The sequence below is a fragment of the Saccopteryx leptura genome, chromosome 5 (assembly GCF_036850995.1).
Source record: "Saccopteryx leptura isolate mSacLep1 chromosome 5, mSacLep1_pri_phased_curated, whole genome shotgun sequence".
NCBI classification, from domain to species: domain Eukaryota; kingdom Metazoa; phylum Chordata; class Mammalia; order Chiroptera; family Emballonuridae; genus Saccopteryx; species Saccopteryx leptura.
The window spans coordinates 166,137,207-166,162,220 of record NC_089507.1 but is presented as its reverse complement, the minus strand read 5'-3'; the positions used below and the strand labels follow the sequence as shown (position 1 = coordinate 166,162,220).

Sequence of the window (25,014 nt, the reverse complement as noted above, 5' to 3'; positions counted from 1 at the left end):
CCTGGATGATGTTTATCCTACAGGGGACAAGGTCCATGCAGATCATATTGTATAGTGTCCAGGGCAGCATGACTCCGATTTAGACCCTGAATCACACTTTTCTGTTGATGAGGAGGCCACTGATGACTAGTGTGACAACAGTGATGACGATGGAATGTCCACTTACCTGACTGAGTCACAGGTGGATTTCAGTTTGGTACTATGTCCCTTTTTCGTATTGCAAGATGGTATTTGCTTTTGGAGTCAATCCTTTTATTGAGGTTTAGTTTACATGCAGTGTTATGCTCCAGTTTTAAGAAAAGAGTTGGATGAGTTTTGACAAACTTACCTCTGTAACCACCACTGCCAGCAAGATCTAGAACCTTCCTTAGGTCAGAGAGTTCCCTCCACCTCTTTCCATTTAAGCCCTGACCCAAACTCTCCACACTCCCCTAACCCCACCAAAGCTAACCACTGGCTGACCCTGTCTACCTCCCTCTCCCCAACCTCACGGGATGCTGTGTCCAGTGGATTCCCTTGTCACTCCCCTCAGAGCATGCTGATCTTTGCCTCCATGCCCATTGTTGTGCTGTTGTCTGTGAGTACCTTGCTTTGACCAGGCAGCTGGCCCAGTAGGGACTGCAACTGAATTCTCCTCCTTCACTTCTTTTCTTTTCTTAACCAGCATCTCACCAATTCCACTTATGCCTCGCCCCCCGCAAACATTTGAGAGCCAAGCACTGTATTACAGTTCCCCATTTAATGATGCAGCAGTCCTTCTGTTGGATAATATTACCTCACTTTTTCATTTTTCAGATAAGGAAACTGAGCCCTAGAGACTTTAAGAGACTTACCCAAGATTGCGCAGCTGGCTAGTGGCAGAGCTGGGTGAGGAACTGTGTTTTTGCAACGAGCGTATTAGTGAGGCTGCTTTGTCTCACTTCTGTACATAACACCGTCCCACGTATGAAGGCTCGCTCCCTGTGACAGATCCTACCACTCGCGGGTTTCCGACACGCAGGTCTCACCTGAGGCTCTGCTGGGTCCCTGTGGAGCCACACACCGCCCCCTGGCGGCAGGTGAGCGTAGGAGCAGCGCATGCTAATCAGCCCGCGGCGCGGCTCGCTGATTGGCTCGCGCAGATTCCAGCTGCTTTTCCAGGGGCGTGAGCGGAGCGGGAGTAAAGGGGTGCCGCAGGCAGCCGCCGCCCCCGCCCCGCGCCCTCCGGGTTCCCCAGCATCGCCTTGGATTTCAGGGCGTGTGTGAGGCAGGCTGGCTCTTTCACCTGCGGGCTTCTCCTTTTCTCTCCCTTTTATGTTCTGGTTCTGAATCCATCCAGGGTCCAGGATGACAATCCGACACCAAGGCCAGCAGTACAGGCCGAGGATGGCATTTCTGCAGAAGGTAAGCGTGGTCGGTCTCCTGGGCCCCGGGAGGTGCTCTGGGACCCAACTCTGGGAAGTGTCCGCGGAGATGCTGGGAGGCCGGGAGCGTGCGGGCAGGCGTGGAGAGCATTCTTTGTGGTCCGTTAGTGCTGCTGTTTGATGCTATTGACTTATTTGCAGTGTGTGTGTTTTTAATAGACTAATAATTAGGTGTCCATGTAACCTATTCATGGTGGAGAACCGAAGCCAGGGACTGTGGTCCGCCGGAGGCTCTGAACAACCTGTTACTCAGGAGGGAGGGCGCCGGAAGGCAGTCCAGGCGTCGCTTTTGGCTGCGAGGCTGTCTCCTGATAGCGTTATTAGAAGATAATCGGATATTAAATTAACATTTTTGGGGTGTTATTTTTCGGATCCCAAACTACAGTATTTTAGAGTCTCTGTGTGTGTGTATGTGTATGTGTATGTGTATGTGTGTATGTGTATAAGTGTGTGTGTGTATGTGTATAAGTGTGTGTGGTGAGCACACATGGATCATGAAAGTGGTATGATTGTGGGATAAAGGGACGCCGCACTCCCAGCGCCCCAGACCACTCATTCCGGTACACGTCTCTGGTCTCTCTGTGCTGGCCGAAAGTCAGAACCTTTATCTTCTGTCGCAAAGTCTTTCTCAGATCAAGGGCCAGACATGGGGGATTCTGTGGTCATTGAGGAGGTAAAATACATCTTGTGGGGTAATGTGTTTGGGAACCAAGTGATTCATTTTGTTCTGAGCTCTTAAGATAACCAGTGTCCGGGTTAGGTCCTGGGTCCACCCTTCCTTCCTTCCACAGCCCCTCTTCACGGAGCAGTGTCCACCATCTTAGGCTTATCTTGTTGAGTAGAATTAGCTGTATGCTTTGTGACAAGCAGAGCCTTGCCCTGAGCCCCTGGAGCTCAGCAAATTGGTGTAGTCGGTGCCCAGCTGTCCTAATTTGCCCAGGACTTCCAATGCTGAAACCTGGACAGTGCAGGGCACTCTGGGACCGTTGGTCACTCTCGTTCGCCCACTGCAAGAAGCTTGTGCTTGTCTCCAGCTAGGAGAAGTGTGATGCTCATTGTAAAACAGAGGCGGAATGTTATCTCATGTAGGAAGAACCCTGAGAGCCGATATGGCAGACACCAGGTCCTAAGAGCAGAATAAACCACCTAAATCCTGTATCTGAACGCCAGAAGTCACCTTCCAGGGTTTCCCCAAGACTGCCTTCTTCTTTCTCCCAGCCAGGGTAGGCTTGGAGGCTTAGGGAATCATTGTCTGGAGATACTCTGTTTGTTCCCCGCATCTCAGACACTCTTTCCATCATGACTGTTATCTAGAAGAGTTTCCTCTCTTTACCTTGGCCTCTGACTGGAGTTTTGGTTGCCAGCCCCCCCTCCGCTCTTTCCTCCTCTACCCCAGACTCCTCCTCCTCCACCTTAGTCTCCCCTCTTCCATCTCAGTCTCCCTCCCTCCATCGCAGCCTCCCCTCCCCATGACAGCCTTCATAAACAAATCCATGTTCTTTCACAAACAAATGCTGATTTCCTTGACCTGAAACCCTCCTCTGGCCACCCATGTTCTCAGGATCAAGTCCAAGCCTCTCAGCCCAGACATTCAGAATCCTGCTCTGGTCCTTCTCTTTGGCTTTACCTGCCACTGTCTTTCATACTTGCCCTCAGGGAGACAGAACCAGGGAGACAGAACCAAGCAGCCACAAGCACTCAGCGGGGCCCTCACCTCAAGGACCTGCTCACCTGTCAAGAAGCCCTGCCCTTTTCTGCTTTAGTCTCCTCCACTGGGAAAGCCTGTCTCCCCTCTCACCTGCCATACTCCCACTCCCCCTCCTCCCAGGCCCAGCTCAGTGTCCTCTCCTCTGGGAAGATGGTTCTCCCAACCCACCTTAGTAGAGCAACTTCCTTTTCTGCCTCGGGCTCTGCCCACACCTCCAGCACTGCCTTTTCTCTTTGCCTTGAGGGGAGAGACCTCATTCCTGAGGTCCTCACCAGGTCACACAGTGCCCGAGAGAAGGAGGTCAGAAAGAATAAAAGTGGGAAGAGCAGGTCTCAAGAGCCGTGCCAGGGGACCCTTAAGGATGAATCTGCTGGACTAGATGTCCAGCCTTCTGAAGAAGGACCCAGACTAAAGGAATGTGGACATGGGTGCAACTGTCATTCACCACGCCATGAATATTCAATAATTAGTCAAGGAATATTTATGAAGTATGTTCTATTCCCCAGTGGGGACCTTATATGCATCATCTCATTTATTTCATAAGGCAGTGGTTATTATCACCATTTTACAGAGAATAAACTGAGGCTCAATGAGATTAAGTAGCTTGCTCTGGTCACACAGCTACTAAGTCGTGGGACCAGGAGAAATAGGGGACTGACCACCTTCTGTTGATACAATGCTATGCATATCTAATCTTATATCAGCTATCCTATGATACAGGGGCAGAGTGGAGGCTGTGGGAAGGTCTGGCTAAAGGCATCTGGGAGATGTGGAGGTGAGAAGAGAAGTAGAGGAGAAATAGAGGTTCCAGGCAGAGAGAAAGAGAAAGATGTTGGAGGCATACGGAGCAGCATGTGCTAAGGTGCAGAGGCACGGGAAATCTGGGTGTGGAGTTCCCTGTAGATGGAGCTGGACGTGCTGGGAGAATTTGGAACAGGCAAGTGGCATGGGCAGGCTTGCAAATTAAAAAGATCACTGATGTGATTGAGAGGAATAGACAGACGTTTTCTTTTCCCTGAACTAAGAGGGTTCACTTGGGGTCCTCCTGTGCCCCCTAGGAAGTAGTGGGTTTGTCACAGGGCTGGGAAGAGAGCTGCTGGTCCGAGGGCCCTTCTTTCTCCTGCGGTTGCTGCGGTTCCCACACCCAGTGCTCCATCTCGGACTGGATGCAGCCCCTGAACAGAGATGCCCACCAGCCAAGCTGATGTGAACCCTTGATGCCTGGGCTGTTAAAATGTGACAGAAAGAGGTGGAGAGCCCATCTGTCCATGGCTTTGTTAGCTGATGACATGCAGCAGACTGTCTCTTGTGGCCGCAGCGCCAGCCCATCCCTCTCTGGTTTCATTATCACCATCCCAGCTGGTCCAGGTGCCCCTGCTCGTGGGATGCTCCGCGGACTGACCTACTTGGTGACATGTGGAGAAGTCCTGTCAGACTGCATTGCTTTCCTGGGTGGCTTCTGGCATCTCCCTCTGCTTGGGAAGGGAGTGCAGAAACAGAAATATTAGAAGACTGGGCAGAGTATGGTATCTTTTGCTGGTCTCATTCTTTCATCCAGTACGCATATATAGTTATGCACTCATGTGCTAGGCAAGTGCCAGGTGATGGGGACAACATGGGGATGTCCCCATGGCCCCTGTCCTTCCAGAGCTTAGAGTCTAAGAGAAAAAGACAGATGTATAAATGAGAACAGTGTTCTGTCAGTTGTGGCAGACATGGTTAGAGGAAATATATCTATAGATTTTTATCTATCTAAATATCTGTCACAAATCTGGGAGTGGTCCGTTCTACTGGGGGTGAGAGGAATCTGGGCATATTACACAAGAAGGTTTATAACTGAAATGAAGTATGAAAAGTAAGTAGTTCTTTTTTTCTTTCCCTTTTTTTTAGGTAAGAGGAGGGGAAATAGTGAGGCAGACTCCCACAAGTGGCCCGACTGGGATCCACCTGGCAACCCCATCTGGGGCCAATGCTTGAGTATTGAGCTATTTTTAGTGCCTGAGGCAAATGCCCTCCAATGGAACTATCTTCAGTGCCTGGGCTATGCTCTAACCAATCAAGCCACTAGCTGTGGGAGGGGAAGAGGGATAGAAGGGGGAGAAGGGGAGGGGGGATGAAGCAAATGGTTGCTTCTCCTATGTGCCCCGACTGGGAGTCAAACCCGGGATTTCCATAGCTGGGTGATGTTCTTTCCACTGAGCCACTGGCCAGGGCCTCTCTTCTTTTCTTTTATTTTTTTTTAATGTCAGGAGGATGGGAAGATGAGGGACATTTTAGGCAAATATGAAGCATGAATGTGTGAAATAGCACAGTGGTTTAGGAGACTCGCCAGGGGCTGGGGCGGCAGGCCTGGAGTGGGCACGAAGTTGAAGGACTGGAAGGCTGGGAGTAGGTAAGGGCCTAGAACTGGGGGCTTCATATGTTGTACTAAGGAAATCGATGCTCTCTGTGTTCAGTGAGAAGCTGTTTGATGTTTTAAAATCAGAGATGAATAATATGAGTTGGTTTACAGGTTAAAAAAATAATTCCGATTTGAGGGTATGAGTTCTTCTCTAGCCTGGCCATACTTTAAGAAATATTGCTATCAAGTTACCACCCTGAGAGTTTCTGATTTACTTAAGAGGTAATTAAGTAATTAAGTGGGGTGGAGCCCTGAGCACTGGTGTTTTAAATATCGCTTCCTAAGTGATTTGAATGCACAGCTAGGATGAAAGCCCTTGGGGACATTTGGCAAACTCTGGAGACATTTTATCAATAGGTTGTCACAGCTGCTAAGGGGGATGCTATTGTCATTTAGGGTGTAAAGGCACAATGCTGCTAGGAACCCTACAGTACATAGGACAGCCAGCCCCATGATAAAGAGAGATCCTGGCCCCAAATGTCAATACTGCCTCAGCTGGAGGCTGCATTGGAGGCTAGAGATATGCCTGTTGAAATGCAGATGCCAGGTGGGCAGAACCAGATAGTCCAGGATGGAGGTCAGACATTCTACCGAGGCAGGATTTAGTGGGCAGATAGGAGACATGTCAAAAACAAAAGCAGAGTCAATGGATGTTGGCCACTATTGTCTGAAGTCACCCTGAATGCCCCTGTGGGCTTTTTTTTTTTTACAGGGACATAGAGAGAGTCAGAGAGAGGGATAGATGATAGGGACAGACAGGAACGGAGAGAGATGAGAAGCATCAATCATCAGTTTTTCGTTGCGACACCTTAGTTGTTCATTGATTGCTTTTTCATTTGTGCCTTGACCATGGGGCTACAGCAGACCGAGTAACCCCTTGCTCAAGCCAGCGACCTTGGGTCCAAGCTGGTGAGCCTTGCTCAAACCAGACGAGCCCGCGCTCAAGCTGGCGACCTCGGGGTCTCGAACCTGGGTCCTCTTCATCCCAGTCTGACGTTCTATCCACTGCGCCACCACCTGGTCAGGCCCCTGTGGGCTCTTGACTAAGGTGTAAAGAGCAGGTTTGGGGGAAAGATTGTTCACACTGATTAGGGTATGACCTGGGTGAGGGACATAAGGGTCTGTGAGACTTTGGGTTAGATGGCTGGGAGGTCAGCTGGCCTCTTTGTGGTGGTCAGATGTGTCAGCAGGGACCCCTTCTGCTTTGTTAGCAAAATAACCCCATGGCTCTGGGTCACTTTCCCCATCTTTATACAAAAGTACTGATGATTGCCATCCCCTTGGGAGCCTTCTTTGGCTTAAAGGAAAATTCCAGCCCCACAGATCTTGCACAGTGAATGACAGCTCCTTAATGCGAGGAGCAGGCGTGGGCGTGGAGGGTGGGATGTGGAGGCCGCCAAAGCCATCATTTCTGCTCCTTGGTGATGTGGGGGTTCCCTGTCACGCCTGCAGTCACACCGCAGCACGTTGGCATCTGAGAGAAGAAACGTGGGCCTGACATCTTGCTACCCATGACCCCCAACATGGGGTCAGACAGAGTCTAGCACAGCCTGGTTATGTGACATTTATTTGTTGCCTGGGAAGGAGATGTGGCTCCTTGGAGGCACCAGGCAGCTGAGTCTGGTTAGAAGCGGGCATTGACATTTGGGGTGGGGACGGCTGTCCTCTCCTTCATCTCCGGAGAGACAGTCATTGGACAGGAGTTGGCAGCCATTTGGAGCAGAAAGGCACGGGCTTCTCACTCCCAGGAGAACCTGGGGAACAATTCCGACTCTCTCCTGTCTGTGGTAGGCGGAGGGGTTTTCTGATGGAGGGGAACCACGGGACCTAGCGCCTGTATGTGTGTGCTCAGGCTGCTCTGACAAAGTGCCACAAGCTGGGGGGTGGCTTAAAAAACAAGTTTATCTGCTCACCATCCTGGAGTCTAGCAAGTCCAAGAGCATGGTGTTGGCAGGGCTGGTTGTGTCTGCGGCCTGGCTCCTTGGCTGGCAGAGGGCTGCTGTCTCCCCGTGACCTCACACCATCCTCCCTCTGTGTGCGTCTGTGTCCTCCTTTCCTCTTCTTGGAAGGACGCCAGTCATATTGGATTGGGAGCAGCACTAATGGCCTCATTTTAACCTCATTACCTCTTTAAAGACCCTGTCTCCAAACATAGTCACATTCTGAGATCTTGGGGGTTAGGACTTCAACATATACATTTGGAGAGGGTACAGTTGAGCCCCTAACTGAGTTTCTCAGAGACAGTGCCACCAGCCAGAGTTCTAGCTTTCCGGTGTTGGGTGACTGGGGAGACCCCCTCGGAGGAATTTATACAAGGCAAGTCCTGAGGAAAATTGATTGGCATCCCAATGGGACCAACTCCTTCCAAATGTTCTCGAGGGCCATGTGATGCCCCTCTTTTCTGGGAAGGGTGATACACCTGCTGGAAAGAAATCTAACCCCCTTTATTGTGTTTTTAAAATAACTCTCATCATACCTCCTCTGAAGGTTATTTTTGAACTTTTTATAACTAGACTTTTTGATGCGAAGATTGAATCCTCTGACTTTCTAGCAGAGAAAATCAGGTTTCTAACTCATTTGCTTCTCTGTCTTCTCCAATATCTGGGTCCTCTGTTTCCATGAGATACTGCTGTTTCACTTAAAAATTACTTTAAAATAAATGTGGGATTTCATCCGGCAGGTAATGTGGGACAGGGGAGGCCTGGGCTCTCACCTTTGAAAATGGGGGCACTTCTGCCTGACTAGGCAGTGGTGCAGTGGGTAGAGTGTCAGCCTGGGACGTGGAGGACCCAGGTTTGAAACCCCAAGGTCTTTGGCTTGAGTGTAGACTCATCCAGCTTGAACATGGGGTCGCCAATTTGAGCGTGAGATCATAGACATGACCCCGTGATCACTGGCTTGAGCCCAAAGGTTGCTGGTTTGAAACCCATGGTTGTTGGCTTAAGCCCAAGGTCACTGGATTGAGTGAGGGGTCACTGACTCAACTGGAGCCCCCCACCCACCCCATGGAGACACACATGAGAAAGCAATCAATGAACAACTAAGGTGCCACAACTCAGAATTGATGCTTCTCATCTCTCTCCTTTTCTGTCTGTCTGACCCTGTCTGTCCCTCTTGGTCTTTTTCTATCTCTCTCTAAAAAAAATTAAAAAAGAAAGAAAGCAATGTGGGCACTTCTTGGAGTAGCATATACCGTAAATCCACGGCTCATGGTTAGTTAACTCTGGAAGGAGTGATTCCTGCAGCCCATGGCTCCTTAGTCCCCTGGCCATGTTCAGGAGGAGGCAGAGTGGGGTCACCTCCCAGCCCCCCACCCTCCTGGGCGCCTCTTTGCTCCCCTCGCTGCTGCGGGTGCTCGGCTGACCCAGTGGCTGGAGACACTGCCAGGCCTTGACATCGCAAAGACCAAGGACGGCAGCTCCGCATGGAACTGAAATGAAGTTTCTGTTACAGAACAAGTCTGTGAGCCCAGGAAGTGTCCATGCAGAAGAAGCCTGCTGTCAGTCCTGCGTGAGGAGCCCCGGGGCTGCCGGGCCCCAGCCAGTCTTGCTCACTGGCTGAGCAGCTGGTGCTGTGCTTGGTACAACCTTGACTGGGCACCTGATGGCAGCTGTTCCTTGAGATGGTGATTCAGCTGCCAACTCTGGCTTAGCAAAGGATTGAAAGAGGAAATCCCTGCCCTCAGCATTATCGAGGACTTGTCCCACACTCCTTCCCTTCTTGGGGGTGGAGGATAGGAGTCTTCCAGTTTCAGGAGCTGGCTGGCTGAGGGTGAGGTCGCAGGTCCAGTTTGTCCAAATCAGGGCTCCCCAGTATGATTTTTCCCCCTTCCAGTGCAGCTGGGCCTCTTTCCAGTGTTCTATTTTTAAATTTTATTTTTTTTGGTGGTAGGAACACTAAGTATGAGAATTTTAAGTGTACAAAAATATTGTTACCTTTAGGTACAAGATTGTAGAGCAGATCTCTAGAACCGATTCATCTTGCTTAATGAAAATGTTATGCCCTTTTATTAGCAACCCCCCAGTCTCCCTCTCTTCAGCTCCTGAAAGCTGCCGTTCCACTCTTAGATTCTATAAACTCCTGGTAGACAGCTCACATAAGTAGAATCATGCAGTCCTTTTGTGACTTGCTTATGTCGCTTAGCAAAACATTCTTCAGGTTCGTCTGTGTTGTTGTATATTGCAGAATTTCTTTTCTTTAAGGGCTGAATACTATTCCATCATATGTACGTTCGTGCCATATTTTCTCTATCTGCTCATCCCTCAGCAGACCTTTAGGTTGTTTCCATACCTTGGTTTCGGTGAATGGTGCTGCAGTGAATGTGGGGGTGCTCATCTCTTTGAGATCCTCATTTCCGTTGTTTTTGCAGAATTGGGGTTGCTGAATGAGATACTAATAATTCTGTATAGTTTCTGGAGGAAACTCCCTAGTGTTTTCCATAGCAGCTGTGGCATTTTGCATTTCCACCAACGATGTACTATTACAGAGGTTCCCATTCCAATTTCCTCACTTTCTTGCAGAGAAGCTGGGGCCTTCTCACTCCGTCCCTTCCTTGGAATACAGCTCCTTCCTCATCATCTAGGAAAATCCTACTTGACCTCTATGCACACTGTTCTTTGATCATCTCAACCATCCTCTTCTTGGCTCTATTCCAATCAACACCTTCCCTATTTTTTGGTGCACAATTCAGTCTGCCATTGCCATCGAATATGTACTTTCTTTGTGCATAGCATGATACTAAGGGCTTTAAATGATCAATCTCATTTAATTTTCACTTCATTCCTCCGATGTTGTAGGTACTTACAATCTTCATTTTACAGAGAAATGAGTTTTAGTAAGATTAGCAATGTATCTAGCTTATACCAGATCCTTAGTGTTTATCTTAAATTTCTATAGGCTGCAAATGTCTTTCCAGCTCTCTGAGGACTAGGAGTATCTCTTTCACCTTGTTGTAATGTGTACAGTGCTGGACATGTAATACATGCTCAATAAACATGTGCTTAATCAGCAGATATATTTGATAGGTGAGTAGAGCTAGGTTTTAATGCCCAGGCATCATCTAAACACAGCCCTGCATGCAAAGCTTCAAAGATGCATTAATTGTACAAATACTACTGATAATGATTCTATTAATAACCACTAATGTATATGTTTCTTTATAACGCATATATATGATATGGCTTTATCTTTATAATCTTTAGCATGAATAACAAATCTTGCTTTATAAAGCATTTCCACACAATTAAATTATAAGAGACCACAAAACCTTATCAATTAGTTGGATATGTACTATCAATGTCCCCTTTTTATAGTAGAGGAAGGAGATTCAGAGAGGAAATCCTACAGTTAGCAGAAATAGGAAAACCTACCAGGATGTGAGAACCTTGGGTTCCTTTTCATTGAACCACAAGCTCATGCGAACTTAAAGAGAATGTTATGTTATTAAATAGCAGGAGAATAGTGATGATGTAACCAAGTTAGTTAAAGGGAATGAAAGCAGGTAGGCTAGTGAGCTCTTTTAGCTGGGGACGTGGACACATTGGTTTTCAGATACAGCCCTCTATGAGGATACTTCCAGCTGTGTGCAGCTGCCCTGACTTCCAGAGAAGGAAACTTTACCATTGACTCTGAGTGGAGTGAGCCCTGGCAGAATTTGGAGCAGAGACGTGGCGTATTCTAAAATAATGAAAAGACTCACCCTGACTGCTCTGTTGAGAATAGACCAGGAGGTTGAAGTGGCAAGGGTAAAGCCCCATCATGTCTTGCCCAGACTGGAGCAATAGCTTTGAATAAATCTCCCCGCATTCCCTCCATCGTGGTTAGCCTCCCCCTCCCCCTTATTTTTACAGAGTTAGAGAGAGACAGAGAAAGGGACAGAGAGGGACAGACAGACCGGAAGGGAAAGAGATGAGAAGCATCAATTTCTCGTTGCGGAACCTTAGTTTCTCATTGATTGCTTTCTCATATGTGCCTTGACCGGGGGCTACAGCAGAGCTAGTGACCCCTTGCTTTAGCCAGTAACCTGAGGCTCAAGCTGGTGAACTTTGCTCAAACCAGATGAGCCTGTGCTCAAACTGGCAACCTCGGGGTTTCGAACCTGGGTCCTCCATGTCCCAGTCCAACGCTCTATCCACTACTCCACTGCCTGCTCAGACATGGTTAGCTTCTTCATACTCCAATTACTCTTTTCTGTCATAGACCACACTTCCAAAACACAGGCCAGATCACGCTGCTCCTCAGAAACAGCTGCCGAAACAACAGCCCACACTCTGGGTGTGGCGTTCGAAGTCCCCTGCGATCTGGCCTCCACCTGTCATTCTAGCTTCGTCTCCTGCTGATTCCTGTCCCTCTCCAACCCTGAGCAGTCATCTTCCCGTGCCTTGGCTCATGCGGTCCTTTCACTTTCTGTCCAGAAACCTCCTTTCTTGTGAAGTCCCATTTTCTCTTGAAAGCCCCCTGCAGAACTGCCAAATCAAAATGACTCTGCAAGTACACACACTCAGGGAGGGCATTTATGTCGGCGAAGCACAGTTAGTGCTGGTGGCCTTGGTGTCACTCGGTGCCACTTAGGTGGTAAGTGCTGCGTGTTCATCTTTGTCTTTTGATTCCTCAGTGCTGTGGAAAAAGCTTTGCTCAGCCTTTGAAATGGTCCTTCCTGCTCAGCCTGACATTTTGATTCTGCCTTGCAGATTGAGGCATTCGTGAAGGACATGCAGGACCCAGAGACGGGGGTCAGAGTGCAAAACCAGAAGATCCTGGTCACCAGTGTTCCTCATGCCATAACAGGTAATATAGCTCGTGATTTCATCTTGTCCTGGAACAGACCGCACACACGGGGCTGGCAAACTATAGCTCATGGGCCCAATTCAGCCTGCAGCCTGTATTTGTAAATAAAGTTTTATTGGAACACATCCATGTCCCCATTTATGTGTTGTCTTTGGCTGCTTTGCTGCTACCCTGGCTGAGCCAAGTACTTGTGTACAGACTGTATCACTAGACCTGTACAGAAAATACTTACTCTCTGCCCATTATAGAATATGATTTCTGATTGTTGGACCCCAGGCTCCTTCTGAGGAAGGGATCAGAAGGGAAGGAGAAAGGACTCTAAAAGACACTTTGTGAAGCCGTTCCTCCCAGGAGGGGTCATTTAAGAAATCTTATGGTCACTTCTTATTTGTTTGCTGTGTTTGCTTTTGTTTTGATGAAATCAGGTAGCAGAAAATAAAAACTACGTGGCAGGAAACAGTTGGCCTTTGTTCCACCCTCCCCTACCTTCTAATTTATATTCATACCCTTCTTAATCACCCCATGGGGATGGCACTCTTCTATCCTCTCTCTGGGTGTGGGTTAAAGGTGTGCAGAGCATCACTAGAGGATACAGGCAGAATGCGCTGGACCTAAAAAAAAGGCTGATAAATGTGTGGCATGTGTTTTATGATTTGGGGTTTGCAGTAGAAGGTATGTTTCCCACAAATGCATAATGGCTGCAGAAACAGACAGCTTCTCTGGAAGCCCGCCGAGGCCTCTCCTCATGCTGACTTCCTGTGAGCTCTCTCTCTGTACCCCACTTACGACCTGACTGTTAATTTCTCACTCCTGGTGCCCTAGTCTTTGCAGAGACGAGCTGGCGAACAGTCTCTTGATTCCCTTTCTGACTGCTTGGAAGAAGGACTTCCCCTGCCAGCCATGTGTCTCTCAGGGCTCCCTGAGTGCAAGCAACAGAAGGCCAACTCCGGCTAGTTGGAGCAAAAGAAGAATTGATAGGAAGGCGACAGGGGTACTCACCCATGAAAAAGAAACCGAGGAGCCAGACTTGGGAAAGGCTAGGAACCAAGAGTAGCTCAGCTGCCCAAGGAGCAGGGATCAGTGGACCAACTTTTCAGGGCACCTTTGCTGTCCCCCAGCATTTAAAATGTAGCTATGGCAATTCTTCCTGAAGGCGTCCTTCCTCCTGCCGCCTCTGTGCCCCTGATTGTCATGCATTCTGGCCTGAATTCTCCACTAGATTTGGGAGCCCTCAAGGGGAGAAATCTCCTCTTGCTCATCTGGGTAATCCCAGTGCTCAGCATAGCAGTGGGCCAGGGTAGAGATTTAATAAAAGGTTATTGAATGTGTGAACCAGTTCCGGTCTAGCACTGGCCATTGAGACAGCTCCCTGGGATTGAAGCCTTCATGTGCCTTTTTGTAGCTATGTAGCTCAAGCTTCAATTTTCCCATTTTAGGAGCAGGAGTAGCAATCTCTAAGGCAGTGGTTCTCAAAGTGTGCACCAGGGCACACTGATGTGCCCTAGAAGATTTCCAGGTGTGCCCTATAGTATTCCAGAGAAATATGTGCCTGTTGGGGACCAGAAAACCAACAGGGTTTTTGGAGGTTAGATTTTTGGGGGACAGAGGTGTGGGGAATTGGCTATAAGCTGATGGTCTGCCCAACCCCCCATCTCACTTACCTGATTAGGTTGCAAAAGCTGGCTGTTAAGCTGTGGTGCTGGATTGTTTACACTACCCCCCATATTCCCTGGAAAGACTGGAGGCAAGATTCTTCTATCCTTTGTTTGGTGTAATGGTAAGATGATATGTATGGTGGGGGTTTTCTGCACTCAACACAATTAAGAGTAAAAAGAGAGGAATTCTTCAATGTATTGATGAGGAAATGAGAGTTTGCCTTTCAAATATATGCCCAAACATTGAAGAAACCGCTAGGACACATCAGGCTCATGTTTCTCATAAACACAAGAATGAAAAAACTTAACACATTTGCACTGGGACCTGCTGAATTTACTAAATCTTACTAAGAATGTATCTATATATATAAAAAGATAGCTTTTTTGTCATTTTTTAAAATTTTAACCCCTCTTTTTTTATGAATTCTAAAAAGCATAACTCAAAAAATGTAACATAAAAATGTTTTTTAATGTCAGAATAAATTCAATTTTGTTGTATTTATTTTGTTTAATTACCGTAAAAGCACGCTTGGACTTTATTTTTTCTTTAATATTTGACTTAATTATAATAACATATTCCTCAGAAATTTGTATATAGTGCGCCTACAATTATTTGTAGGATTTTAAATGTGCCCTGACTTCAAAAAGTTTGAGAACCACTGCTCTAAGGGAGTGGCAGCAGGAATTAGATGAGATAGTACTGTACCCATGGTCAGCACACAGCGGATGCTTTACGGGTGGGCAGGAACTCACAATTCCCAGCACTGTGTTGGTTAACAACCGCAGTAGACTTAAGGAAAGATATGACCACCCTCTTTTGTAGATGGGGCCATGGAGACACAAAAAGGTTCAGCAACTTGTTCCCATGTCACTAAACTCATACACAGCTGAGCTTGGACATGAACCCAGTCATGTGACTCCAGCATCCATACTCTTATTCACTGTCAGTGTGCATAAAATTCTTTCCTTCTTTGTACACGGGATATACGTGGTTGCTAGGCAATTCTGCCCACCCCACCAGCCATGTTTTCCCTTGTTCCTCCTGCTGGTGAATGCCAGCTGCTGTTGGAACAGGACACTGAGCCAGCCTTGCCTTACAGCTGTAGATCAACATTAATAAAAGCAAATTGGATAATTGTCATCCATCTCCTTGGATGACAGGTGACCCCGGACTTCTAGGGATGTAGGCGCCTGTACAGACCACATGGGACAGATGCCAGTGGCCCCATAATCTCATTTGTTCTATTTCAGGAAGCAGTCAAGTGGATTTGAAAACCCTTGGCTCCTTGGTAGAGAGCACTGATCAGTCTGCTGTCTGCTCGGGTCTTTCTCTCAGTCTGGGGGTGGAAAGTCTCAGACAGCCAGTCCTGGGATTTTAAATGGGCTTTTAGGTGAAGTTTGCTTTTGAATAGCCAACCAGGGGTGAATAAAGCTCAGAATAACAGAGGAGAACCCAGTGAAAGCAATCATGGTGGGCACATGGGCACTGACAGAAGCAGTGGCTGGACACTGTGCCCCGGGGTGTAGGTGGGAAGGGGAGAGTTACAGGTTGCCCATCCTCTGCCATGCTGTGGGCAGGTAACTAAGTCCAGAGTGTGTTTGAGTGGACCATAAGGACCCTTCCTGGAGGGCACCAAGGAAATACTCCTTCACCATCTGTAAGGAAGGAAGTCTCCTTTGCAACAGTCCAGCCACAGGGACATAGGCATTGGGGTCCCAGACCCTGATCCTCTTTCATGGCATATTTTGTGGGTGGTTGTCATGCAGGCAGGGGACCAGCTTGGCTTTTGTAAAATAGGCTTTAGTTGCTGGAAAGTGAGGTCTTTGGTGTTTGTAAGAAGGTGCCTGAATAGGGCTGCTTGGTACCAGGATTTCTTGCCTTTCTTCTGAGATGACACTGCTGTCCTACTGCGTGTTCTTCTTATGGGGCCGGAGGGTCCAGGTTGAGTAAGGGACACACAGCTTCTCTGAGGTCCTGCAACACTTCTGGACTTGGTGGAACTTGGCTTGCCTCAGTCCTTAGATAAAGCCTTGGTGGGTAGGTGGGAGGGATAACTGTTCTCTCCTGAACTCACTCCTTTTTGCCTCTCCTGCTTTTTCTCACACCCATCTTCGCTCTGCATCGTCGCCAGGCCAGCCCCTAAGACTTGCAGGACTCAGGGCAAGAGTAACAATGGAGCCCACGTTCTACTGTCCCATTGAGAGTTACTAAAACGTACCCCATACTCTTGCTTTGACAAAAGTATCTTCATGACCACCTGGAGAGCTAGGTTTGAATTCCCTGACTCTCTCAGAGTTGCCTCCAGGAACTTGGGGACATAGGAGAAGCAGCTCCCCCCTCTCAGCCTACCCCCGTTTTTTCCCCCAACCCTGCCTCTGATTTATCCTGTGTCCAAGCTCCACCCAGAGTTCCACAGACAGCTTGCCTCAGGTCTGCTCCCCCCCCCCCCCCCCCGTGTTAAGGCTTAGTCTATTTACTTTCTATTTGAGTCTTGCATAAATTATTGTAAGGTAAGAAAATAAGTCCCACCAGAGAGTAAAGATTGCGGGTTTGTTGGGGAGGTGAGGCATGCAATCTGGCCATAGCCCAATCATGGGTGGTCCTGAATTACGGGCGGCAGGGTCTCGATTGCACAAAGTGGGAGTGGTGGTGAAGGGGAGTCCCTGAAAGTTTTGAGAAAAAGAAGGACAAGATCACAGCTGGACAGCGAGGAGGCCAGCTGGGCAGCAGTGTGGAGGTCAACGGGTGTGTTAGGAGGCTCTGATGATGGCCAAATACTTCTGTTTTGCAGGAAGTGATGTTCTACAGTGGATCGCCCAGCGGCTCTGGATCTCCAGTCTGGGTGAGAACCCGCCTGGCACTCAGTTCCCAAGGACTGATGGGTGTGTGGCACGCCAGGACCCCCAGGGGCTGGAGACTAGATGGAGGCTTAGCCTGAGTCTCCAATAAATTGATGTTTTAACCGAAGAGACAAGGCCTTCATGTGTAAAACAACCAGAAAATCAAAAGTGAAGGCACGATGATTGGGAAACAAACTTGTTTCTTACAAACTACTGAGAGCATGGAAATAACAGGGGTAACTGGGGAGCAGTCAGTCAAAAAAGACTTCTTGGAGGGGGTGATGCTTATACCTGGTCTCAAAAGAAGCAGTGCTTGTGAATGGTGGAGCGGAGCTCAAAGGGTCTGTCTTCCCAGAAGGGAAAACTAGCAAAAACAATGGTGGAAAAATAGGATGAACAGACAATGGAGTGGAACAGAGAGGAAATTGGGAGAAATGACTTTTTCTGGGTATGGAGGGCAGTGGACAGAGGGGAGTGCCTACTTGCAGATTCCGTGTTTTATCCGGGAGCTAGGCGGTAGGAAGCCACAGAGCAGTTCTGAGCACGGCAGCATGTACGATGGTCCTATTTAAGCGAGGATGTTTGGCAGCAATTTGAAGGATAGAATGAAGCAGAAAGAATCCCAGGATCAGCTTCCCACTAGAAAAAAGTCTGTTGGTACAAGACATACCTAAGTGAGGACCTGAGGTGGAGGGAGGGAGACATGAAGAGAAGTGGGTGGCGACATGTCTTTCCAAGGCTTGGAGGCTGGGCTGTGGGACAGCATGTCAGCTGGGTCCTTGGGCGGGGTGGGCCTGGAGGACTCTCTTGATGATGGAAAAACACCTGCTTTCATTGGCGCCTCTAAGAAAGAACCAGGCAACTTCTCCTTTAATTGGTGCGAATTCAGTAATAAGACCTATGTTTCCAAGCAAACCAGAGGGGGAAGGTGAGGGGTCACAGTGAAGTGGGGGGGAACGGGAGGATCCGAACCTGGGATGCGGGCAGAGTCGAGCTTGGGAGAGAAGTTAAAAATAAACGGAGCCTCATTTCCCATGGAGTGAAGAAGTGTCTGTTAGTCAGAGACATTCTCTTCCTGCTCCTGGGACTTCCTCAAACCCAAAGGGCCCAAAGAAGCTTCTACAGGATTTCCCCAGTGGTCCTCCCTCTTGAGTGGACACCTGTTAGCGTTTGGGTTCACTGCCTCCCCTTCAGACCTACTGAGTTGTCATGCCCAGGAGGCTGCCTCCTATTAGCATGCCCCCCAGCTGATACTTGTCCGCAGCCAAGGTCAGGACCACTGTCCTCACTCCTGGATTGAAGCGTTGTTATGTTGTTAACACCGAGGTATCTCTTCTGGAGTTCGGGGTGCTGTGTGTGGGCCAAGTCATGAGCTTCTGCCTTTGGCCCCTGCTCTTAACTTCTACATTTCAACTGCTTCTCCCCAGAGGCGCAGAACTTGGGCAACTTCATTGTCAAGTATGGCTACATTTATCCCCTGCAAGACCCCAAGAATCTCGTTCTCAAGCCCGATGGCAGCCTCTACCGATTTCAGGTGAGTCTTGGACTGGACTTTGGATATTAATATGGGGTTAATCTTATTTGAAAAGATAGTTGCATGCCTGACCAGGTGGTGGATCAGTGGATAGAGCGTCAGACTGGGATGCAGAGGACCCAGGTTTGAAACCCTGAGGTCGCCGGCTTGAGCACGAGCTCATCTGGTTTGAGCAAGGCTCACCAGCTTGAGCCCAAGGTCGCTGGCTCGAGCAAGGGGTCACTCAGTCTGCTGTAGCCCCCCCGGTCAAGGCACATATGAGAAAGCAATCAATGAACAACTAAGGTGCCACAACGAAGAACTGATGCTTCTCATCTCTCTCCCTTCCTGTCTGTCCTTATCTGTCCCTCTCTCTGTCTCTCTCTCTGTCTCTGTCACACAAAAAATAAACAAATAAATAAAAAAATGATAGTTGTTTGGCTGCATATCCACAGAGATGAAGACTTTAGAAATAGTGGAGGTTGGGGGCTTACTAGGTCACAGGCCACTGTCTAAGCGAGGTTTCTTGGTTTCTTTTGTAGACACCATATTTCTGGCCGACCCAGCAGTGGCCAGCTGAAGATACAGACTATGGTAACTCCCTCCCCCCCTCATGCCTTTAGTAGTGCTTAACCCTTTGAATAGTGAGTTTTTTTTTCATGCTCTCTGACCCCTGGGAGTGAGTTTTCTTTCAAAAAATGAAATTAGTTACAGTTTTATTTTCTTAAAATTATGTTTGTTTGATAACCAATTTATGGAAACAAGAAGAACATACATTTGCCATTTTTTTTTTCTTTTTTGTATTTCTCTGAAGTTGAAAACGGGGAGGCAGTCAGACAGACTCCCGCATGCGCCCGACCGGGATCCACCCGGCACGCCCACCAGGGGCGATGCTCTGCCCACCAGGGGGCGACGCTCTGCCCATCTTGGGGCGTCGCTCTGCCTCAATCAGAGCCATTCTAGCGCCTGAGGCAGAGGCCACAGAGCCATCCTCAGCGCCCGGGCCATCTTTGCTCCAATGGAGCCTCGGCTGCGGGAGGGGAAGAGAGAGACAGAGAGGAAGGAGAGGGGGAGGGGTGGAGAAGCAGATGGGTGCTTCTCCTGTGTGCCCTGGCTGGGAATCGAACCCGGGACTCCCGCACGCCAGGCCGACACTCTACCACTGAGCCAACCGGCCAGGGCCTACATTTGCCATTTTTTAATGTAGCCTTACACATTTTTAAAATAAAAATTTTTGTACAATCATACTCTGGATGGTTAGGAGGCACGAGAATGTATATGAACGTTCGTACTACTCAAAGGGTTAACATGCTGCTTATTTACTTGCTGCATTTTGGCAACATCTGTCTTGCTGTCATCATGACCTCTATGTCAGCACACACCTGTATGGGAGTGTTCCTGAGGGAAGAGAGCAGGTCTGCGGAATGTCCTCTCCACCAGGCTGAGCACAGCAGCCTCCTGCACAGAGAGGCTGCAGATGTGATATTGAAATATGGTGATAGAAAGTGTCATTGTTTTCTTCTCCAGCCATCTATCTGACCAAGCGAAATATCAAGAAGAAAGGGATTTTAGAAGAACATGAAAAGGTACAGAAATACTTCTAATTAAAGGTTATTATAATTGAATGGAATATAGCCTGACCAGGTGGTGGTGAGGTGAATAGAGTGTCAGCTTGGGATGCTGAGGGATCCAGGTTCAAAACCCTGAGGTCTCCAGCTTGAGCACAGACTCACGAGCTTGAGCACGGGGGCGCTGGCTTGAGCATAGGATCATAGACATGACCCCATGGCTGCTAGCTTGAGCCCAAAGATCACTGGGTTGAAGCTCAAGGTTGCTGGCTTGAAGTCCAAGGTCACTAGCTTGAGCCCAAGGTCACTGGCTTAAGCAAAGGGTCACTGGCTAAGCTACAGCCCTCCCTTCTGACCGCTGGTCAAGGCACATATGGAAAGCAATCAATGAACAACTAAGGAGCTGCAAGAAAGAATCGATGCTTCTCATCTCTCTCCTTTCCTATCTGGCCTTCCATCACTCTCTCTTTTTCTTAAAAAAAAATTGAGTGGAATATAGTCTTGAGCTGTTTTTTCCCTGTTCCCCCCATTGCTACATTCATATGTGTATCCATCCATCCATCCATCATTTATTCATCATCTGTTCATTATCTGTTTATTACCCATCCATCCATTTGTCCATCCATCTGTCCATCCGTCCATCCATCCATCCATCCATCCATCCATCCATCCATCATTTATCCATATTCATTCATTTTCCCATTCACCATTCATCCATCTGTTCATCCATCTGTCCATCTATTATCTGTTGATTATCCACCCGTATATTTAGAAGCAGCTCCCTAAAGTAAATTCCTCCTCACATTGAGCTTCAGTTTCTTTTGCTGTAATTTAAGCCCTTGCTTTCCCAAAACAAGGGTGAACAGATTTGAATTTGAGTTTGTGATGGGAAAACAATAGTATAGACTTTTGTTTTAGGCTAGATGAGTCAGATTTCTCAAAGGGCACAACCTAACCCTCAGAGAGCTAGATTTCTGGGCAGATGGCAACAATTCTGCTGTGTTTTATTCTTTATAAATATGTTTTTAGAAGTGCTAGCATCAGACCAATGTTAGGTTTTATCTTTGCAGATATGTGATGCTTTGTTGTTGAATATTGAGTCTCCATGTTCCTCCCCACACTCTTGCCCTTTTCCTAATCTGATTTGGGATTCATGTATTGAAATAAGGCTTTTTGAGAATTTGGTGCTACCCCTTGTATGAACACCTTTGCCAAGCTGGGGCGCAGGCCCTTTGGCTGGGCCCAGTAGTGGCAGAGCCAGGGTCATGCCCTGGTTGACTTAGGGCTTTCTGTCCATTGCCCAGGGCATATGTCTTGGGGCTCAGTGTTCTTACTTTGTTTTCCTTCTCTAGGAAAATTATAATTTCTTGAACAAAAAAATTAACTACAAGTGGGACTTTGTCATTATGCAGGCCAAAGAGCAGTACAGGTGAGTGAAACGTCATATTCATCTTCTGCTTGTCCTTCCTTCCTCCCTCCATTGTTTCCTCTTATTAAAATAAACCTTTATTGGGTATTTGCATGTGTCAAACACGGGGGTAGGCATAGGGAATATAAAGACATGGTTTAGTGGGTCAGGCAGACGGCCATGATGCCACAGCAAGATGAGAGCCACAGGCGGGCGTTTGCAGAAGGAGCTGTAGAAAGGACATTGAACTTGGAGGCTGCATAGGAGGTCTCCAGGTGAAGGGTGGTGATGGTGGAAGAAGCCATGTTCTAAGCAGACAGACGAGAGTCTGGAGGCAGGGGAGTGCCCTTGTGAGGCAGTTTCCTGTAGTAGGAGTGGAGAGTGCCCAGCCTGGAACTGGTGAAAGTGAGGCTGGAGATGAGGGCCATGCGGAGCCACAGCAAGATTTTAAGCAAGGGAGGTATATAATCAGAGTCACACAGTAGCCCCTCCCACTGCTGCCCTCATTTGCCTGCCGTCCACATCAGAAATGGAGCTGACATCCCCTGGAGGGCTCTGTCTTGTCTGTGAGAGCCAGATAGAAATGCCAGGGAGAGTGTATCGGTCAGGATGAGGTTAGGCTATTGTAACAAACAACCTCCCCCATCTCAGGGCCATGACACTATGGGGCTCACTCCTTGCTGGTATTGCATGTCCACTGGGTCAGCTGGGGCCCTGACATGCTTTGTGCCCACTCCAGGACCTCTGCTAAAGGGGCAGCACTGTCTGGGCTGTGTCTGTTTCCAGGGCAGTGGGGGAAAGAGGCTGTGTGGGTCACAAGTGGTACATGTCACTTCTGCTCACAGTTCATTAGCCAAAGCAGGTCATGTGGTTATGCCTGACTTCAGAGGAGGATGGGTGGGATGTGTGTGCCCAAGGTGTGGGAGAGTCACAAATATCTGGGGACTGACATCAATGGTTAGCAAAATGGGTAAGGCCAGCCAGCCCAGCCTCACTCACCCGACAGGTGCAGATCCTGGCATGTCTAGACTCACTGGAACCTGGTTGAGCGGGATGGTGGAGACCCCATTCTCATGAAGCAGCCTTGGAATTGGAGCCATGGGCAGAGTCCTGTAAGAAAAGAGAACCAATAGCATTTAAATAGGAATAGATTTATTGTTATAAATTAGTTCACACAGTTATGCAGGATCAAGTCCCAGGGGCAGCAGGCCAGAGACCCAGGAGAGCCGATGGTGCAAGCCTGCAGGCTTGAGACCCAGGACAAGCTGGGGTGGGACCCAAACATGCCGTCCATGGCAGTCTGCTTGGCTTGCCAGTGTACTCCATCCCAATGCCTGGGACAGAGCGGGAGACCAACGAATGTGTGAATGAGTAAATGAATGAATCATCGATTGATCTAGTGATACTGTTGCTAAGAAAATCCCTATATGAGAGACTAAAATGATTCCTCATTTACTGACTTCCTTGCATTCCAATAACATCTCTCAGAGAAGAGCAGAGCCAGAAAGGAACGTTGGAGTGAATTAGCCATCGACTCTATTTACGAGCTGTCCAACGCCATGGAAACTCCACAGTGCCTCGGGCTTCCGAGGACACGGGGTAGTTAACTTGGTAGAAAATCAAGTTAGATCGACAAGGAGAAGTTGGAGTGACAGTGTTTATATTTAATTTTCTGAGGAGGTTGGCACAACACCCCACGGGAGTAGCCCTCTCCACCCATCTGGGTCTCTGGATGCTGTTATGCCATTCACAAGACATTAGCTGGCAAATCAGTCTGCCAACTCTGTCTTGTAGAGGGCATGTGCGTCATCCCTCGTTGCCTAGGAAAACAAGCGTTACCCAGTGTGAGTGCCGGTCGCCGTGGAAATGGTGCTGAATGGGGCCCAGGCTACGATAATGAATGCCGCCCGGCTCCTACAGAAGGGAAGCACAGTATCTTTCTTATCCGTAATGGGAAAGGGGGAGATGGAGAGATAGGAGGGAAAATAAAAAGCCTTTTATAATAATAAGTTAGGCTCAGAAAAAATCTTATCTTGGCACAAACTCTTTCAAGTGGCAGAATGGAAGCAACAGGTAGGGAGAAACAAGGACTCCCGAGGCCAGCATTTCCCCATCACAAGTGCTGGCATTGCTTGCTGACTGCTTGTCCAGCTGTCGGTGATGTCGTTTCCCAAAGCGGGGAAAATGAAGAAGGCAGCTGGTCCAATGTCAGCCCGGACTCATCCGCGTTTGCTCCAGTGGTGAAGGTGGTGGAGCTGATTTGATTTTAGGGCTACCCCTGGGCGTGGCTGCATCCCAGCACCGTGGTCTCAGGCAGAGCTGGGCTCCTCTGGGACCAGAATCCCCATTCAAGCCCACTCCTGCCACTTACTGACATTGCGATTCCGGGCATGACATTTGACCTCTCTTTGCTTCAGTTTCCTGAACTGCAAAGCGAGACGAGGTCACTGAGAGGACGAAATGAGTGAAGACATGTGACAGTATTCAGCAGGGCACCTAGCCCACAAATGTCCCATGAGTGTCTGCTCTTATCATTTTTATGGCAAACGCAGATTAGTTGGGCAGATTGGGAGGATGATGTGGGCTCTTGGGAATGGGGTCCATCCCTGAGCAAAAGATAGTCTTTCTGGACTTAAACATGGCTTTTGAAAGAATGAAATCTCACCGTTTCTGACATCAGCAAGGATGGGCCTAGGGGGCATTATGCTCAGTGAAATAAATTAGTCAGAGAAAGACAAATATGATTTCACTTATATGTGGAATCTAAAGAGCAAACAAAGTAGAAACAGACTCATAGATACAGAGAACGGACTGATGGTTGCTGGAGGGAGGGGTTGGCGGGCTGGGTGGAAAAGGTGAAGGGATTGAGAAGTACAGATTGGTGGGTACAGAACAGCCCCAGGGATGTCAAATACAGCCTAGGGAATATAGTCAACAATACTGTAATAACTAGATATGGTGCCAGGTGGGAACACTTTGTAAAGAATATGACTGTCTAACCACCACGCTGTCCATTTGCAATAAATACAAAATAATATTGAATGCACAGTGCAATTGAAAAAACATAACTATTAATAACCCTGGGGGGAGGGACCTAAGAAAACAAAAAAACATGGCTTTTGGCTTTTCAGGACTGGAAAGGAAAGGAATAAAGCAGACAGGTATGCACTGGATTGCCAGGAGAAGGCGTATTGGCTCGTCCACCGGTGCCCTGTGAGTACTCTTTTCCCTGGTCCCACCCATCTCTCTGTGCCTCCCACCCCTACCCTGCACTGCCCCCCCCCCCCGCAGGCTCTTCTCCCTGTGCCTCCCACCCCTACCCTGCACTGCCCCCCCACCCCCTGTGGGCTCTTCTCCCTGTGCCTCCCACCCCTACCCTGCACTGCCCCCCCTGCGGGCTCTTCTCCCTGTGCCTCCCACCCCTACCCTGCACTGCCCCCCCTGCGGGCTCTTCTCCCTGTGCCTCCCACCCCTACCCTGCACTGCCCCCCCTGCTGCGGGCTCTTCTCCCTGTGCCTCCCACCCCTACCCTGCACTGCCCCCCCCCCCCGCTGCAGGCTCTACTCCCTGTGCCTCCCACCCCTACCCTACACTGCCCCCCCGCAGGCTCTACTCCCTGTGCCTCCCACCCCTACCCTGCACTGCCCCCCCCTGCGGGCTCTTCTCCCTGTGCCTCCCACCCCTACCCTGCACTGCCCCCCCTGCGGGCTCTTCTCCCTGTGCCTCCCACC

General features: G+C 48.8%; 1 protein-coding gene across 2 annotated transcripts in view; it reads left to right on the top strand.

The window, feature by feature from the left end:
• Positions 1 to 1,155: 1,155 nt before the first annotated feature.
• Positions 1,156 to 25,014, top strand: part of LOC136406668 (regulator of G-protein signaling 9) — a 55,750-nt gene continuing 31,891 nt past the window's right edge. For both annotated transcript variants that reach the window (XM_066386640.1, XM_066386638.1), the window contains exons 1-8: positions 1,156 to 1,383; positions 12,202 to 12,298; positions 16,746 to 16,796; positions 18,222 to 18,328; positions 18,850 to 18,901; positions 19,835 to 19,893; positions 21,228 to 21,304; positions 24,415 to 24,496. In XM_066386640.1, the coding sequence (XP_066242737.1) occupies positions 1,327 to 1,383; positions 12,202 to 12,298; positions 16,746 to 16,796; positions 18,222 to 18,328; positions 18,850 to 18,901; positions 19,835 to 19,893; positions 21,228 to 21,304; positions 24,415 to 24,496 (582 nt within the window). In that variant the 5' untranslated portion in view covers positions 1,156 to 1,326. The remainder of the gene's footprint in view (positions 1,384 to 12,201; positions 12,299 to 16,745; positions 16,797 to 18,221; positions 18,329 to 18,849; positions 18,902 to 19,834; positions 19,894 to 21,227; positions 21,305 to 24,414; positions 24,497 to 25,014) is intronic.